This window comes from Pongo abelii, chromosome 17 (assembly GCF_028885655.2).
Source record: "Pongo abelii isolate AG06213 chromosome 17, NHGRI_mPonAbe1-v2.0_pri, whole genome shotgun sequence".
Classification (NCBI taxonomy): Eukaryota; Metazoa; Chordata; class Mammalia; order Primates; family Hominidae; genus Pongo; species Pongo abelii.
In genome coordinates this window covers 42,243,579-42,262,930 of record NC_072002.2, presented here as the reverse complement: position 1 = coordinate 42,262,930, position 19,352 = coordinate 42,243,579, and the positions used below count along the sequence as shown (strand labels likewise).

At 35.4% G+C, this 19,352-nt stretch overlaps 1 protein-coding gene across 1 annotated transcript in view; it reads left to right on the top strand.

Moving 5' to 3' along the window:
• Window positions 1–19,352, top strand: part of CDH2 (cadherin 2) — a 226,277-nt gene that overhangs the window by 156,597 nt on the left and 50,328 nt on the right. The window contains 5 exon segments of the mRNA NM_001132373.1: window positions 5,961–6,187; window positions 7,879–8,025; window positions 10,043–10,198; window positions 13,926–14,070; window positions 16,755–16,927. Coding sequence (NP_001125845.1) covers window positions 5,961–6,187; window positions 7,879–8,025; window positions 10,043–10,198; window positions 13,926–14,070; window positions 16,755–16,927 — 848 coding nt within the window.

The following is a 19,352-nucleotide window of genomic DNA, read 5'->3' as shown; positions in this document are numbered from 1 at the left end:
AAGATACTGACCCAACTGATTAAATGTACAAAGGGAATTATGTAATACACCACATTCCATAGAGCCTGAACAATGCCAAAAAATTTTGTGTATTTTAATATTTGAGCAAATGAGAATTAGCACCTGTTTTTAAAACCCTGAAAATTGTAATAACAGATATATTAAACCAATTCATATTGGTCATAGGTTAGGGGCAGAGGTGATAGAAAAACCAATTGACTTTAAATGACTGACCTTTATACAATTTCTTCTAAAGTGTTTTCTCTAGTGTCAGACTCTCTTAGGTCAACCTCTTCTCTTTCATAGGATGTGCAATAAGTGACTTTTTGCAAATGCATTTTTTGCAAAGGCCTCCTTCTTTCCTCTCTCAAGCACTGTGACACCTGAATCCAAATAAGTAACAGTACAACATTAATAGAACAAGTGGCAGTGACTATGAAATCCCCGCTTCTGTCTGTCACACCCTTATCCCACCTTTCTTTCTCTTTTTCTTTTCTTTCTTTTCTTTTTTCTTTCTTTCATTCCTTCCCTCCCTCCTTCCTTCCTTCTTTCTTCATTTTTTTTTCTTTCTTTTCAAAAAATTACAATAGGTTTTTGGGGGAACAGGTGGTATTTGGTTACATGAATAAGTTCTTTAGTGGTGATTTCTGAGATTTGGGTGCACCCATCACCCAAGCAGTGTACAATGTACCCAGTGTGTAGTCTTTCATTCCTCACCCCGCTCCCACCCTTTCCCTGAGTCTCCAAAGTCCATTGCATCATTTACACCTTTGCATTCTCACAGCTTAGCTCCCACTTAAGAGCGAGAACATAGGGTTTAGTTTTCCATTCCTGAGTTACATCACTTTGAATAATGGTCTCCAGTTCCACCCAGGTTGCTGCAGTTGTCATTAGTTTGTTCCTTTTTATGGCTGAGTAGTATCCTGTGGTGTGCATATACATATATAAATATATATATGTATATACACACACACACATATATATATATAAACATGCGTGTGCAAGTATCTTTTTCATTTAATGACTTCTTTTCCTCTGGGTAGATACTTAGAAGTGGATTTTCTGGATCACATAGTAGATCTACTTTTAGTTCTTTAAGGAATTACCACACTCTTTTTCATAGTCATTATACTAGTTTCCATTCCCACCAACAGTGTAAAAGCGTTTCCTTTTCACCACATCCATGCCAACATCTATTTTTTTTTATTATGGCCATTCTTGCAGAGTGAGGTGGTATTACATTGTGGTTTTGACTTACCTTTCGCTGATAATTAGTGATGTTGAGCATTTTTTCATACATTTCTGTTCCATTGGTCTATATGCCTATTTTAATACCAGTACCATGCTTTTTTTGGTGACTGTGGACTTATAGTATAGTTTGAAGTCAAGTAATATAATACCTCCAGATTTATTCATTTCGCTTAGTCTTGCTTTGGCTATGTAGGCTCTTTTTTGGTCCCATGTGAATTTTAGGATTGGTTTTTCCAGTTCTGTGAAGAATAATGGTGGCATTTTGATGGGAATTGCATTGAATTTGTAGATTGCTTTTAGCAGTATGGTCGTTGGTCATTTTCACAATATTGATTCTACCCATCCATGAGCATGGTATATGTTTCCATTTGTTTGTGTCATCTGTGATTTTTTTCAGCAGTGTTTTGTAGTTTTCCTTATAGAAGTCTGTTGCCTCCTTTGTTAAGTATATTCCTAAGGTTTTTTTTTTTTTTTTTTTGTAGCTATTGTAAAAGGGGTTGAGTTCTTGATTTGATTCTCAGCTTGATTGCTGTTGGTGTATAGCAGAACTACTGATTTGTGTACATTAATTTTGTGTCCTGAAACATTGCTGAATTTACTAGTTCTAGGAACTTTTGGGATGAGTTAGAGTTTTCTAGGTACAATCATGTCTTCAGCAAACAGCGACAGTTTGACTTCCTCTTTATCAATTTGGATGGCCTTTATTTCTTTCTCTTGTCTGATTGCTCTGGCTAGGACTTCCAGTACTGTGTTGAATAGAAGCGGTGAAAGTGAGCATCCTTGTCTTGTTCCAATGTTCAGGGGGAATGCTTTCAACTTTTCCCCATTCAGTATAATGTTAGCTGTGGCTTTGTCATAGATGGCTTTTATTACCTTAAGGTATGTCCCTTATATGCCAGTTTTGCTGAGGGTTTTAATCATAAAGGGATGCCAGATTTTGAAAGTCACGTGTTAAGGAACTAGAGAAACAAGAACAAACCAAACATAAACCCAGCAGAAGAAAATAACCAAGGTCAGAGCACAACTATATGCAGTTGAAACCAACAAAGATACAAAAGATAAATGAAACAAAAAGCTGGTTATTTGAAAGATAAGTAAAACTGATAGACCATTAACGAGATTAACGAAGAAAAGAAGAGAGAATATGCAAATAAGCTCAATTAGAAACGAAACGGGAGATATTACAACCAATACCACAGAAGTACAAAAGATCATTCAAGACTACTATGAACACCTTTACATGCTTAAACGATGAAATATATAGGAGATGGATAAATTCCTGGAAGTGTACAACCCTCCTAGATTAAACCAGGAAGAAATAGAAACTCTGAACAGACCAATAACAAACAGCAAGATTGAAGTAGTAATTTAGAAGTTGCCAAGAAAAAAAATTCAAGGACCAGACAGAATCACAGTTGAATTTTGTCAGACATTCAAAGAATTGGTACCAACACTATTGACACTATTCCACAAGCTAGAGAAAGAGAGAATTCTTCCTAAATAATTCTGTGAAGCCGGTATCACCCTAACCAGGAAGGGGCATAATAACAACAACAACAAAAAACTACAACAAACCAATGATGAACATAGATGCAAAAATCCTCAATAAAGTACTAGCTATAACAGAATACAACAGCATATCAAAAAGATAATCCACCATGATCAAGTGGGTTTCATATCAGGAATGCAGGAATGGTTTAACATCTGCAAATGAATAAATGTGATACACTATATAAACAGAATTAAAAACAAAAAATAACATGATCATCTCAATAGACACAGAAAAAGATTTCTTTTTAATACGCTATTTACTATGGTACTCTCAGAGGTCTAAATTTGGCATTATTCTCTTCATATGCATTTTTCAGATCTTTTTGTTAATTTTATTGTTTTATATTAAAGCTTTAGATATGAGTGACTTATGTAATGAGTTTAGATTCTTTTGCGCTTTTGTATGGGAGTAAACAGCTGGAAATCAAACAGCCATGTGCATAGATGACTTGAAGTTTTCATCCTTATCTGTAGAACAGAAACAATGATTCCCACTTCAGGAGTCATTTTTAAGGTTAACTGTGTGACATAATCTGAAGTGTCTTTTTCAGTGCCTGGCATTCCATAAGTATTAATTCATTTTTTTCTACTACCAACAACCTAATAAAAAGTAGAATTTTTTGAAGTCCCTGGGTTTTGTTTGTTCATTTGTTTGCGTTGCTAGATGTTACTATATAGTAGGCTGTGTGTATTTCTAAGGTTCCCATCTGTTTCCTACTTTTTGAAAAAGTTGCAAGATATTAATGGATATTTAATGAGCACTTATACTGTTCCTGTCACCGTCAAGTGTCATAAGAAACAAAAGAACCAATACTTAACTCTCATGAAGCCAAAGTGAGTTTATAGTCTGTTTAGGGAGAGAAGATCCACTCATATGAAATTATTAATAACCGTCATTATAACTATTATTATTATAAAAATAAAGTATCAGTGTTTTTCAGTGGACAGGAAATACAAATAAAAATAAAAAATTTAGAGCAGTTCCAAATGAGGGCATAGGCCGAAATCTTGTGAGAGGCATCATGGTCGACTCTTCCCCCAAAGTGATGGCCTGGCTCTCTAGGGCTTTGGTATGGAAAATGGGAGTATCCCAGATAAGATGATGAGCCTGTGGGGTGGAGCAGCACGAGGTAGGGGATGACAGCAGCCTCTCTCACCAGGCAGTATATGTTTTAGAAAGTGGTGTAAGTAAAACAGAAGAGACCAGATGACCCAAGAATTAAGAGAGCATTGTACTCTAGGTTAAAGATCTGACATATAATGTTACAGATTTTAAGCAGGGAGGAGAAAATCACAGCAGGGGTCTAGTCTAGCAGTGGGCGTGCCATGACCAGGAACTGGGAAGACTACCCAGGAGGCTTATGTAACAGTCCAGGTGTTTATGAATGACAATTAATAATACTAGAGTGATCACAGTTAACAAAAAAGTGTGCAGAAAAGTATATAATTTTTCTAATCCAGATTATGTTTTTAAGGACCATGAATCCCTCTTGTAATATAAAAAAGTACTTTTTATACAAAAAGATGGCAAAAGTCTCGTTGTGATTTCTCAGCAGGGTTCCAAAAAACAATTTTACTTTTCATTTTTTGTCTTTAATGAAAGATGAGCAGTAGATGGCATTGTTCTGTAGAAAAGATTCCCATTTTTCACTTTTAAATCATGGGGCATGGAAGATGGAGTAATTAAATATCTTTTGGGATACTTCTACTCCAAAGACAAACATTTTGACTTAACATTATTTAGTTTGAGATATAACTTTTATTTTCACTTTGAAATGATTGAAATATGAAAGATGATATAGATGGCATTATGTGGAAAATAATATATTCAGTAGTTAAAGTATTTTATGACTTCTATCAAGGATTTTATGGTTACTAAGGGAAATAAGCATGCCTATGGCTGTGTGCACGTCTCAGTGAATTTATTCTAATGACAGCAAACTGTCAGCAGTTCATATGTGCAGTGGAAGGGTTCATAAACACTTTACTTAGATCCTTGAGAAATGCACAAGGTGTATTTGATTATATTTTGTAATATGTCCCTATTAATTACATTCCAAAGAGTATCCTATGTAATTATAGCCAGAACATAACATCAGACGTTTACAGAAATAAAAAAATCACTTTTTATTTGATCCCTTTACTTGCTATTCCCATAGAATTTTTCTTCAGAAAGAACAATTAAGGACTTTAAAGGAAATAATCTTCCTTAGGGAATATTTTTATTATTTTGTTATATCTCAAATTTGTCTAGTTCTACACAAGTTCATGGTTTAATTTTTGTTTTATTACCTGTTGAGACAAGCTGTCATAGCATTTAAGACAGCAGTAGTTTTTTTTTTAAGTGTGAAGTCATTGTATGTATGATAGAGATAAGACACATTTTTGAATTCTACTCTGGTCATCATTTTTTTAATTTAAAATTTCTTTTGGGATATACCTTTATTTTTATTTGTTTAAAAATTTTTAAATATGTTACTGCTTAATGGAAGTACTTGTAAGCACTAAGAAGAATAGAAATTTGTAAATTATTTACCTGTTAATTACCATAAGATCTTACAATTCTAGAGCATAGTAAGCATTCAACATTAATAAATGCATTGCTTTCTTCCTGTAAGCATTTGTTCCGAAATTATGTATTAAGACTGTGTGCCAGAAAGTACGCAGGGTATGCAAGAAAACTAAGAACATTTGCCCCAAACTGCCTCTTCCAAGCAGTGTCAGACATGACTAAGAAACTGAGGTAGCAGAGCTCAGATCACTACATGAAGACTGAGAAAAAGGGGGTTTGTTCTACTTTGAGTGACTTTAGACCTGGGACTGAAGAGTGAGTGGAAGTTTGTAATAGGGTGGGAGGAAATACCAGTGAAAGATGTCAGGGTGAAAAGCAGGTGCACCTGAGGACCCAGTGTCCAGGAAGTATGAAAAGAAGGGGAAAGCTTTGGAAGAAGGAAATGCTAGGGCACAGCTCAGAACTACCATCTGGCATTTCATAGTATGAAAATGCTTTTAATATAATAAAATAAAAATAAAACTTCTGTATTTCATGCTACTGTATTTTTATCCTTTAACCTAAGCAGGATATAGGTTTAAGTATTAGGGGGTTTTTGCCTTTTTGGTATAATTATAATAACTGACATATTTCGTATCTTTTACAGTGAAGTTTAGCAACTGCAATGGAAAAAGAAAAGTACAATATGAGAGCAGTGAACCTGCAGATTTTAAGGTGGATGAAGATGGCATGGTGTATGCCGTGAGAAGCTTTCCACTCTCTTCTGAGCATGCCAAGTTCCTGATATATGCCCAAGACAAAGAGACCCAGGAAAAGTGGCAAGTGGCAGTAAAATTGAGCCTGAAGCCAACCTTAACTGAGGAGTCAGTGAAGGTATAGTATCCAAATATGGCTTTAGGGCTGGTTAAAAATCAGATTTATACAGTTTGAACTAAATATATGCTTTGCTTCAGATCACATTAATGGATGGCCACTATTTGAATTTGTATCACCTTTGGTCATTTTAATAATATTTTGTTGTGTTTGTAATCTCTTAAGATACTTAGACTAAATATATTTTAAGCAACTAGAAATTGTGTTTTAAAGATTTGTTTATACTTTGAGATTTATAATTTAAATTAGAAGCAGTTTGTTTTAAATTTCTTAGAAGCTTTACAAGCTGTTAAAACCACAAAATAAACAGTTCTTTACAAGATGTCATCAGTCAGATTTATTAGATGAGAAGTACAGATTTAAAGTAGTAACAGGAAAACATTTCTGGCAATGAGTATTGGGTTTTTGTCTTGTCCCTTAATAATCCAATTGGGGGGTATGAATTATTTATACTACCAACATGACTTTTTAAGAATGATATACTCCCTCTGGTGGAAGCTGCTGTGAGCCAAGATAAAATAAATGAGGTACATTTCCAACAGAGTGCCATTCAGTTCAATTCAACAAATACTTATTGAGCGCTTAATTTGTATAAGTCATTGTTAGGAATTTTAAATAAAATACAGTAACTTCAGTAACGTTATGATAATATTTTCTGAATATTTTAGTTTTTTGAGTTAATTCAAAACAAATATGATGGGACACACCCATATATTCTGAAGTCTGTGAACTATGGAACTATGACTACTGCTTTTTTTATACTTATTTTACTGTGAGAGATAAAAACACACACATTCATTTCTGATATTTAATTGTAAACGTGATATATATACCCACCATCAAACATGAATAATATATCAGAGGAAAATATATCATTTTTGTCTTATTTCAGTGTTGTGGTTTTATTATGTGAAATTTAATTTGTTAATCTATTAACTGTTGAGGGAAGTCATGTCATTTGGGTAATATAAAGTGAAAACCCAGTTAACTAATGGAATGAAAAGATGCTTCTGTTGTTGATTTGCTGTGTTCCAGCAAACTGGCTTGGATATTTGCACTGAAGCAGCAAGGGCTAATGGCTAAAATGTCTACAGATAGAGGGAGAAACAGAAGAAAATGTTGACATCCAGCAGAGATTAATACCTAATGTGCAAAGTGGGTCATCTACAGCATCCATCATGGCTGACATAGGTTTAGAATAATTACAGCATTTATTCTGTGGGATTTAATAGGGTCATAAATATTTGAGACATTCCTTAGCAGTATGTATTAAACTTCTCTTGGAATTCAAATTATATTTTAGCACATCAAGATCTAAATTTAATGTACAGTAGCACATTACCTGAACTGTGGTTTAAACTGATGAGAAATATATAAAAGGGTACTATTAAATTTTGCTCAATATTAACTGCTATCTAAGAAGGTTTATAGAAACTGCAAATAGTTTACACAGCTGTGCCATATAATAAATTGTTTAGAATTCAATTTTTCAGATACACAGTGTAACCCAAAAATTTTATGGTATTTTTCTGTTATTTTAATAGGGGGCCAAGGAAAAGGGCCTCCAGACTTATTTTTTGTTCATAATAAACTGTGATTCCTATGCTTTCAGGTATTCAATAATATTGATGTAGTTTCAGAAAATGTTTTTCCTAGTACTCAGGAATGTCTTGTTGTATTTTAATGTAAAGGAGTCAGCAGAAGTTGAAGAAATAGTATTCCCAAGACAATTCAGTAAGCACAGTGGCCACCTACAAAGGCAGAAGAGAGACTGGGTCATCCCTCCAATCAACTTGCCAGAAAACTCCAGGGGACCTTTTCCTCAAGAGCTTGTCAGGGTAAGGTGGCACAATTTTAACTGTTTTCATAGCACAAGACAAATGTATGTTAAAAATATTTCTATTTTTTTTACAAAGTAGAATTTATGACATGTATATACTAAAAGTGTTTTTCTATATAGATAGAATTTCTATAGTGTTGTAGAAAGCCTCTTCTCATTTTCTTTGTTACCTTTTGGATTATTTATAAGTAGAGCTCGCTTGTAGGTCCTGCACACTGTGGATTAGAAAGCTTGTTCAGTTTGTGACTACACAAGCCCTAAAGCCAACACATATTCCCAACCATACCATTTCTACTCTTATAACACACACCCCCCTAAACTTCCCTGTCTGAAAGCTGGGCTCTCTGTGATGATCTTTGCCCTCTACAGATGGTTTTTGGGCCACAGAAAAAATAAAGGGCAATCATTGTTAAAAATGCCAGCACCAAATGCATTTGAGAGTTTTTTAAAGAAACGAATGACCTCTGATACCATTAACAGAATCCCCAGGGCAGTGTAAAATCATAGGCTTTCAAATCTGAGGAGTAAGTTTGTTTTTTTTTATTTACTCTAGATATATACCATCAGCTACAGAAAAAAAAGGCAGATATTTTTGCATTTTAATAAACTTAACAACCCATTATTTATTACAAAAGTATAGTAAGACAAGGCTGTTGTATTCCCACTTATTAAAATGTAAATGTTTCTGTATATGATTATTTTAGCATTCTAACACATACTTACTGAAAGCCTTTTTTTTTAATAAGCCACTTTAAAATATGTTGTATATTCTGTCCTAATGAACATTATAATTCACTTTAACAATGAATGTAACTCTGAAATAAAGATACTCTCTCTTTTTCTACTTTAATGAAGTTTGAGAGAAAAGAGAATTTTGCTTTAACTTAAAAAAAAAAAAAGCAGGCCGGGCCCTGCGGCTCACGCCTGTAATCCCAGCACTTTGGAAGGCTGAGGTGGGTGGATCACAAGGTCAGGAGATCGAGACCATCCTGACTAACACGGTGAAACCCCGTCTGTACTAAAATACAAAAAAAAAATTAGCTGGGCGCGGTGGCAGGCATCTGAGTAGTCCCAGCTACTCAGGAGGCTGAGGCAGGAGAATGGCATGAACCCGGGAGGCGGAGCTTGCAGTGAGCTGAGATCACGCTATTGCACTCAAGCCTGGACGACAGAGCGAGACTCCTTCCCAAAAAAAAAAAAAAACAAAAAAACAAAAAAAACTAGATTTTATTGATGGATTAAGTATAAGTACCTAATACATAAGGATCTCTTATTTTTTCTCTGTACCTGCCTCCCATCATCCCCTTCCATAGCCTGTTCTGTCTCCCGTGACTGCTTATACATTGACTTAATTTTCTTGAGAGTAGTTGTATTTGGAGAAGGCAGTAAGCCTAAAAATGATGTAATGTTTGCGAGCACAAAAATATATTTTAAAATGCTTTCTTTTGTGCTTTATTATTAATGAAAATTTCAGGTGTCACTTAAAATGATATGGAAAGCTTTGGTGCAATGAACAGTGTTAGTACAACACAAGTACAGAAATCTGACATTCAGGGTCAACCATAACTGTATTAGAGTTCCATTTGAGTATATTTCACACTATGGATAGATAATTAATTCTTGTTGTTACTGATGCAAAAAGGTAAATAATGTTTATTTTAATGAAATTGGACAGCTGTTACTATGTTAAATCATCTAACCTAGAAACTCCCAGGACAGAGTTTGATTGTTTAAAAACTGACACTTGTAGATTTGGAACTTTTGCACTGCTCCTAGTGAGTTTTCTTTTAGATGTTAACGTTGCCTCCAGTCTTTCTGGTGATAGATGACATCTCTTCTGAAGCCTGTCACCAAGAAGCAGAGGAAGAACAGGCACTAGGAGAGTTTCAGTGATTTTCTGGGAAGAGATGGTATAAGTTTGTAGCTGAAAAAGGGCATGAAGTGTGATGTGCCCCATCTCTGATAATGAGCTCATTTAGTCTCTCACTTAATGTCATTGTTTTCTTGATCCTCAGATCAGGTCTGATAGAGATAAAAACCTTTCACTGCGGTACAGTGTAACTGGGCCAGGAGCTGACCAGCCTCCAACTGGCATCTTCATTATCAACCCCATCTCGGGTCAGCTGTCGGTGACAAAGCCCCTGGATCGTGAGCAGATAGCCCGGTTTCATGTAAGATTCCAACCAGCTGATAATTCTGTGTATTAAGACTTCTAAATGTCTGCAGAGTTTACCATTGCCTCTTATATCAGTCTGAAAACCTCAATACTGAGAGTTTTAAGAATTGCATCTGTAGTCTTTTGGTTTATTTTAATAATGTTATTGTTTTTATAGAATTGATAAATGCCCTGATAGAAAAACAAATAGTGCCCACAACAAAGAAAGAAGGAAGTGAAATTGCCTAAAATCTCATTACTCTTTACATATTGATACTTGCCTTCAGATATGTGGTTAAGAACCTATAAGAACAAATTTATATGAATGGAGTCAAATCTGTTATGTGTAAAATATATAGAGATCACAGCATTGTTAATGAATGCATAGTATCCTAATCAAAGTGAATCCCCTATTCCTTTCTTATTTTGAATTTTCTTTGGGATTTCTTATTGCTAAGAACCTTTTGTCTAATTAGGAATGTTAGTGCTTGGTTTGTCCTACATTTTCTCCTTTTGTTTATTTCTAACATTGTCAATAATTTTCCCATAGTATAACATCGTTTTTACACTGCAAAATTCATTTTTAAAAATTTTATCATACATTCTGGCTTTCCAGAGATGTTGATAAAGGCCTTCCCTACTCCAGGATGCCAGTCTCCCTAGTTTTACTCCAGGATACCAATCTCCCCAGTTCCCCAAATTTTTGTTGTATTTACTTTTTACATTTGAATTTTTAACCTCTGCAGAGTTATTTTAATAAAAGGAGAGACCCACTTTGTTTTTCCTTTATGACTAGCTACTTGTCCCAACAGCATATATTGAATTAGTTTCCCCATTGATCCATCATCTACACTTAATCACTAAAACTTTCATCCCACATGTGCATGGATGTGTTTCCAGACTCTTATTTTGCCCTCTGATACACTTGTTGAATTCTTGTACTTTTACCTACTTTTAAAATTACTGAAGTTTTTTCTTTTTTTTTTTTTCTATTATACTTTAAGTTCTGGGGTACATGTGCACAACGTGCAGGTTTGTTACATATGTATACATGTGCCATGTTGGTGTGCTGCACCCGTTAACTCATCATTTACATTAGGTATTTCTCCTAATGCTATCCCTCCCCCCTCCTCCCACCCCACAACAGGCCCCAGTGTGTGATGTTCCCCACCCTGTGTCCAAGTGTTCTCATTGTTCCGTTCCCATCTATGAGTGAGAACAATTGTTGAAGTTTTTAAACTTCAGTAGATTCACCTAGATCTAACAGACAAATAAGCATATGAGAAATGTAAAATGTCTTATGCACTGAGTATTGCTCTATACTTTCTCTTCCCAAAGACCTTGATTTCCTCATCATTCCATTTTTTAAAATCATTGGAGGAATAGGTTATTCTAATGCTTTCCATATAGTTCTGAAATATAGGAAAAGAAGTAAAACTTCCAAACGTCTCACAAAGACAACATAGCATTAATAAGGAAACTTATTTTTAGATAGCACACAATATACCTGCCTCTACTTAGACTAGTCTCTAATTTATGAATATAAGTAAGATCAATTTAAAATTCTTAAGGATCTCTTCTTATAGGAATTCTCGCTATCTGAATTCCTGTGGTTAAAACTCAGGAAATGAGTATATTCAGATCAATTTTGGGGTAAATTATTGCTCTCTAAGTGCTTGCTACTTGCACATTAAAAGAGCAATACCAGCCGGGTGTGGTGGCTCACGCCCGGAATCCTAGCAATTTGGGAGGCCAAGGCAGGTGGCTCACTTGAGGTCAGGAGTTCCAGACCAGCCTGGCCAACATGGTGAAACCCTGTCTATACTAAAAATAAAAAATAAAATTATCTGCGTGTGGTGACGCACACCTGTAATCCCAGCTACTCAAGAGGCTGAGGTGGGAGAATCACTTGAACCTAGGACGCAGAGGTTGCAGTTAAGCCGAGATTGTGCCAATGCACTCTTACCCTCCAGCCTGGGTGACAGAGCAAGACTGCATCTCACAAAAAAACAAGCAAACAAAAAAACCCATAACAGAATAGAATTAATTGTAGAATTGAAAATATTAAGGTTCAGTATTCAGATTCAATATTTTATATAAGTATAATTAAGTTTTAGTATTAAGAATCTATTAATGTAATATGAGATACTAAATAAGTCAAGGGAAAAAAAAGAATTATCTCTATAGGTATTGAACAGCAGTATTAAAATTTACATTGTTTTTATGTGTTTAAATAACCTCTGAATTTAAAAAAGGATATGTTGAAGCTTTTTTTAATTTGATAGAGTATATCCAGCAGCAACCAATGGCAAGCATCAGACTTAACATGAAAACTAGAAGCATTCCAGTCCAAAAGAAACAATTAAAGGAGCACTAAACAGCCATTGAAAAGAATGAAATGAATCCATTCTAGATGAAAGGATTTTGATGATATTCTGCCAAGTGTAGCCAAATGAGTATTTTTGTTTAAAAAGAAAAATAAGATAAAGTTTCTAGAAGAATACCTATAAAACTGAGAACTGGGCTGGGGAGAGGAACAGCTATCATATATACTCGTGTATTTTTTTTTTTTTTTTGACGGAGTCTCACTCTGTTGCCCAGTCTGGAGTGCAGTGGCACGATCTCATCTCACTGCAGCCTCCGCCTCCCGGGTTCAAGCGATTTTCCTGCCTCAGCCTCTGAGTAGCTGGGATTACAGGCACCCACGACCACACCCAGCTAATTTTTTGTATTTTTAGTAGAGACAGGGTTTCACCATGTTGGCCAGGCTGATCTCGAACTCCTGACCTCAAGTGATTCACCTGCCTTGGCCTCCCAAAGTTCTGAGATTACAGGCATGAGCCACTGTGCCCAGCCATATACTAGTATATTTTTAATGTTTGTGAATGACTTTTACAATTAAGGAGAAGAAAAAAACTAGTGTCAAAATTTCCTATGTACACTTCTTTCTAGATTATTTTCTGTTCCCTTGATCTCTATAACTACTTTGTGCTACTTCCACTTCTTTTTTTTTATTTTGAGACAGAGTCCCACTCTGTCACTCAGGCTGGAGTGCACTGGCACGATCTCGGCTCACTGCAACCTTGGGTTCAAGCAATTCTCTTGCCTCAGCCTCCCAAGTAGCTGGGCTTACAGACATATGCCATCACGCCCGGCTAATTTTTTTTTTTTGTATTTTTAGTAGAGACGGGGTTTCGCCATGTTGGCCAGGCTGGTCTCAAACTGCTGACCTCAGGTGATCCACCCACCTTGGCCTCCCAAAGTGCTGGGATTACAGGCGTGAGCCACCGTGTCTGGCCTACTTTCACATTTTTAATTACCTTAGGTCTGTCTTCTCAGCTGGTTTAGCGAAGGGATTTTGGAGCTGGACACAACTGGTTTTGGATCTAAGTCCTGTCAGCAGAGACAGCAGTGACCTTCATAAATTTCCTAGTCTTTCTGAGGCTCAATTTCATCTTCAAATGCTGACAATTTCTGCCTCACTCTTTTGTACATGAATTAAAGGAGTTAAAATCTATTGTGCTCTGAGAACAATGCCTAGCATATAGTAAATGATGGCTTTTTGCTACTATATCTATCCTAATTATATGGACTTGGTGTAACTTAAATTTTGATGGGAAGAACCGCTTTTGTTTTTCAGCTGTGAGTTTATTCTTGCTGTTTTAGTAGCCTTATGATGATGTATTTATCTTCTTACAGACATAAATCTGTTAAATAGTTCTGTTTTCTAATTACTTTTGCAGTTGAGAGCACATGCAGTAGATATTAATGGAAATCAAGTGGAGAACCCCATTGACATTGTCATCAATGTTATTGACATGAATGACAACAGACCTGAGTTCTTACACCAGGTTTGGAATGGGACAGTTCCTGAGGGATCAAAGCCTGGTAAGTTTAAAGATAATAATTTGAAGATGACTTGAGAAAAGTATGGTGTAACCAGCCCTGTTATATGAGCAAGAAATGGAGAAATCATATGAGGCTTTTTGGATCGTTTTCTTTCATTCATAATGCTTTTGAGAAACAATGCTTTTGTAAGGTAACTTAGGGAAAAACCAATTGAAGAGAGAAAAACAAAAAAAAATCCTTCTTATTACTCATAATTATTTTTCCCACCATTGAAAAAATATGCACTACAGTATTTGATTCTGTCCTGTGGAATACATAGGATCCTTTCATTCTGCTTTAGTTGATACAGCCAATGCATCTTGAAAGTGAGCCCCAGAAGACGAGAGACTTTCTGTTTATCAAGTACAGATGTGACTGTATGAGACGTAGCAGCAATTAAACACAGTGAGAAAGCCTTAAAGATACTTCATGTTCCTGGGACTAGGTGGCAAAATCATAGCGAAAGCATGGAAGGGGCTTAGTGACATCTGTGATTGCTGCCCTCTAGCTCCATAGGACAGTTATTTTCAGGGTGGCCAGCATGTCCCCTGCAGTCATATCCCTTCAACCAACAAAATGGAAAATGCCCTGGCCTAGAAATAGCACTTGTGGAAAGCCACTCATGATTGTAAAGTGGTATTTGACTAAGATTTTAGATTCTCGTATTAAAAATATGACACACTTCAGTCACTGTAGAATAGCCAGGCCCCTAGAAAACCAGTGGACAAGACAATCAGTTGGTATAGGGATGGTAAAAGTAAGTATTTGACCAGGCTTCCTCAGATGGCATGGTGTTCAGAGAGATTTAATTAGCTATTGTATTTTTGTTTCGTATTTTTAAAAGCCTCAGCATTTAAAATTGTGCTGCATAATACCCTTGTCATTGACACCAGTTTATGCAACTCCCTTATGCATAAGTCAGTTTATAGATATAACCAACTATGCCTCAAACGCATACATTTTCTTGGTCCAAGTGCGTATCTCTGCCTCTTCAGAAAAGATGTAGGGGTAGGGTGGGGGCAGCTGGAGGGAGACCAGGGGCTGTGCAGGAAGTTCAGCCATCTGTGACTCCTTCTAAGTCACATCATCAGAGTAGCTTTCTTCAGTATTTTAAAATACAGTAAAATTAAAGCAAATTCAGCATTTCCTTACTAAAACACAAGTCTTATACAAATCTTCCAAACAAAACAAACATTGGGCTTTTGGGACTGTGGAATTTTTTTATATTATTTTCTTTTTTTTCTCTATTATTTCAAACTTTACAAGAATAGTTTCACAAACATTATTTAAAATGTGCCACTAAAGCTATATTTATTATGCATTTTACCATGAATTTCCATATGAGCCACCCATAAATAAAAGACTCTCAGCTATTGCTAGAAGTAGACATATTGTGAGTATATTTCTTGTGGTTCTTCTATAAGTTTGAAAACATCCTTCTAGGCAAGATTTGTGATGAATCTTGAGCTAAACTGCGCTGTGATCTATATTTTGGCTCACACTTCTGAAACATACCTTTTTATTCTGAGGATTTATTCATTCATTCAGCAAATGTTTATAAAGCATATGCTGTGTGGTAGGCCTTGTTCTGACACTGTGGATACAGTGGTGACAAGCTAGTTCTTGCCCTGTTGGAGCTTAAATTGTAGTAGGGGAGAGAAATAAAAAACATGCAAACAAGCAAGCACACACTGAAGGTTTTGAAAAAATAAGGGTGTAGGGATGACACATAATCAAAATAGGTAAATCGTTTAAAGGGACAAGTTCTGAAATGAGATTAGAATAATATTACCAAAGCACAGTTAGTTCAGAACCCAAGGTATACCATGGAGAGAGAGAATACCCAATGTAAACAGGCTGTAAGGTAGAACTGAACTTGAGTATTCAAAAGGAAGGTAGACTGGAGATAACATTTCATAATTCAGTTCTTAAATGGATCCCACAGAACAAACCATTCTAAACAGTAACTACTTCTCACTCTACTTCTAAATTACAGTTTGTCTGGCTAGTTTGAACTAATTTGATACAAAGGCTTTGAAGATTTCTTTTCCAAAATATCTGATAAATGGAAGTCTCTAAGTTGGTTCCAATGTTCTTTTAATCACTGAGGAAATAATGAACCACATGCCAAATCTCTATGCAATGTACCAAAACAGCAGTGCATGAAATGGTTCCTTATGACCTGAGGAAATGGAGTGTGCCGCGTTCTGCACACAGCCTACATTCGGAAAGTGACTCAGGCACTGGGGAGAATCATACTCAGCATGTTATTTTAGACATCATTGCATAACGGAAGAAAAGATGACAGAGGGAAGAATCAGCAGCAATAAATTATGTTTCTAATGGTATCTGTATTACCCATTATTTGCATTTTATATATATTAATGTCTAAAATGAACCTTTTTGGAATCATAAAGTGAATTTATCTTCTAAGTTATGGAAAAATTGAGTTTTTATAAATATGTATGTTGTGTAATTTTTCATTCAAAGATCCAGACCAGGTTTTATCTTTTTTGAAATAAGTACTGTTCTTATGAGTAGCATTTTTAATCAAGTCTAAATGACTTTAAATATTTGTTTTTAAAAAGTGAAAATAAGACATATCAAAACAATAAATATAGCTTCTCTTTTGGGGTCCCTGGAATGAAGGGTAACCATTCATTTTCCATGTACACTGTCTCTAGGAACATATGTGATGACCGTAACGGCAATTGATGCTGACGATCCCAATGCCCTCAATGGGATGTTGAGGTACAGAATCCTGTCTCAGGCTCCAAGCACCCCTTCACCTAACATGTTTACAATCAACAATGAGACTGGTGACATTATCACAGTGGCAGCTGGACTTGATCGAGAAGTAAGCCAACCAAAAACTCTTATTTGTGTTTGCTTTTAATCTTAAAGGTGCACAATATCATATCACATACATTTTATCTCCACATTACAATATACTCACAGTGTTATTCAAATGCTAATCATTTTCATTAAGTAATCTGTTGTATATTTTTCTGCAGAGCTTCAAACTGGTTAAATGATGTATATATACTGGATAAATCAATGCTAGCCTATGTAGTATTTAATGTGATACTGACTAAGCAATATTCTCTGGTATCTAATTTTTAAAATTTTTAACATTTCCTCAGTTTTCCTTTATAGTCAAAGGTTTTTGTGAGGAATTAAAAATCACAGTCAAATAACTGACACACAGACTTAGGATAATTGTTAACGCTTGTGTTATTAAAAGGCTGCAAATAACATGTATGTGATTTGGTTTTTTGTAGCCCTTGTGAATAGGCTGATAGAGTATATAGTAGATTATCTTCTTTATTAGAACTAACCCCTTAACTCTATGATTAATTTACTTAAAAGATTTAAGCAGTAGTAACTGCATTAATTGTACTCACAAGTATTTAAAGTTAGAAATACAGAGAAACACATTTCTGAAATAACATTTAATTGAAAATGTATGCAATGTTGAAGGCATTGAAATACTATGCAGTATCACAGTCTGAGAGGGAACGGGTACTTCTGTTAATTCCCGGTGGGTCATCTCAGTGTTACAGGCCTTGACCCACTGTGCTCCTACTTACCCCTGTGTTTTTGTACATGTGATCCCCTCGGCCAGGCATGCCTTGCTCCTTTATTTGATCTTGGATCTTCTAGTTCTTCCGGTCTGATTCGAGCACTGCTCATATTCTTTCCTGAAAACCCCACTCCTAGTGAAACTTTTTCATCCTTTCTTGATTCTGTCCTGACTATTTTCTTACAGACTCTCAAGGTCATTATTTTGACCATATGTAATCATTGTTTGAGTGAAACATCAAAGTGCCAACTCATAGGGAGATCTGTGCTTTGTAGATTTCTGGCTGAGCCAGCTTTTACTGTAATGAGACTTCAGATTATGTATGTCAAAAGGAGACGTTATACCCACTGCAGTAAAATATCATTGACAAGGATTTTAGAAGTTCGTGTTTCTTGACACTTTATTTGCCATAGAAGCATTCATTTGAATTGAATAGAAGAAAAGATTATTATTGCAATTAATTGTTTACACAAAATAGTGCTAGAAGCACTACAATAAAGTAATATGAGCCAATAAAGATTAGTTGATTCTGAGCTGAAAGCCTTACTTAGGAGTTAGTGTATGTCTATGACATTGTACCTATTGACTTGTAGGCATCAACAGTTCTTTTTCTAGAAATGATTTGCATCAGAGATTGTTGCAATCAGTTTAGTTTCTTAAGTAGTACTTTTAGTTCAGTAATATTTGGAACATGTATATATTTTCACCTCTTCATTACCATATGAAATACTATTTTTATATGCTGATAAACTCAGCATGAATGCCATAATTTATTAGAGAATATGGGGTAATTTTCAGTATTCTTTCTTCAGTGCTAGGTTGCTCATATACCAAGTAGATTTAGTTCATTTCATAATCCTAATATTTCTCTTTCATCCACATTGTCATTGTGAGATACAGAAATGAGACTTCATCCTGTTTTCATACGGTAATATTACTATCTCATTTAGACTGGCTGTTGTATGGAAAGAAAGAGGCATGGAAAATTAAAGATACTTTTTACTAAAACAGACCAACCATGTTTAAAAATCAGACTGTATTTCGTTTAGAGGATGAAAGCCTGACGTGAGGCCATAATCGTCGTTAAGTTTATCTTCCAGTGGATAGAGAAGCTGTTCACTACCCCTTGATGAAACTAATGTGGAAATGGATTTGAAACTATAGAATTATGGGTTAGATACAGTATGAGAAATAGCTTCTTGACAGTGAAATTATTAAACACAACAATGAGTTACTAGGGAAAATTATGGAAAACCTTCCTTTTCTGAAAGTCATTTAACATAGAAAAAATTTATCTATCTTGGATGGTTTATGATAATTCTTCCTGAGGCCAGGGATAAATTACTTTGACTTTTTCAGGCCTCGTGCAGGCTTGAAATTCTTTTATTTCTATTAGAATTCACAGTTTCCTTTCTGTCAAAAGTAATGTGTGTTCTCATGCTCTCAGGATGTATGACACCTTTAAGTGATTGAACTCCTAATCATTGAAATGCTTACTGAGATTCAGGTTTTTATTTTTCTTTAATCTTCAGGTTTTAAAAATTGAATTTTAATTCTTCAGCTTCTCCAGAACTAAAGGTGTATTTGCCACATTACCCAGTCTTCAGCGTTTATTCCCATCTGTCCTCTTGTGACATTACTTGCTGGTAGTATTCCTGGCCTTTCCACTTCATGTCCATTTTCTGCCCTTTTTGTGCAG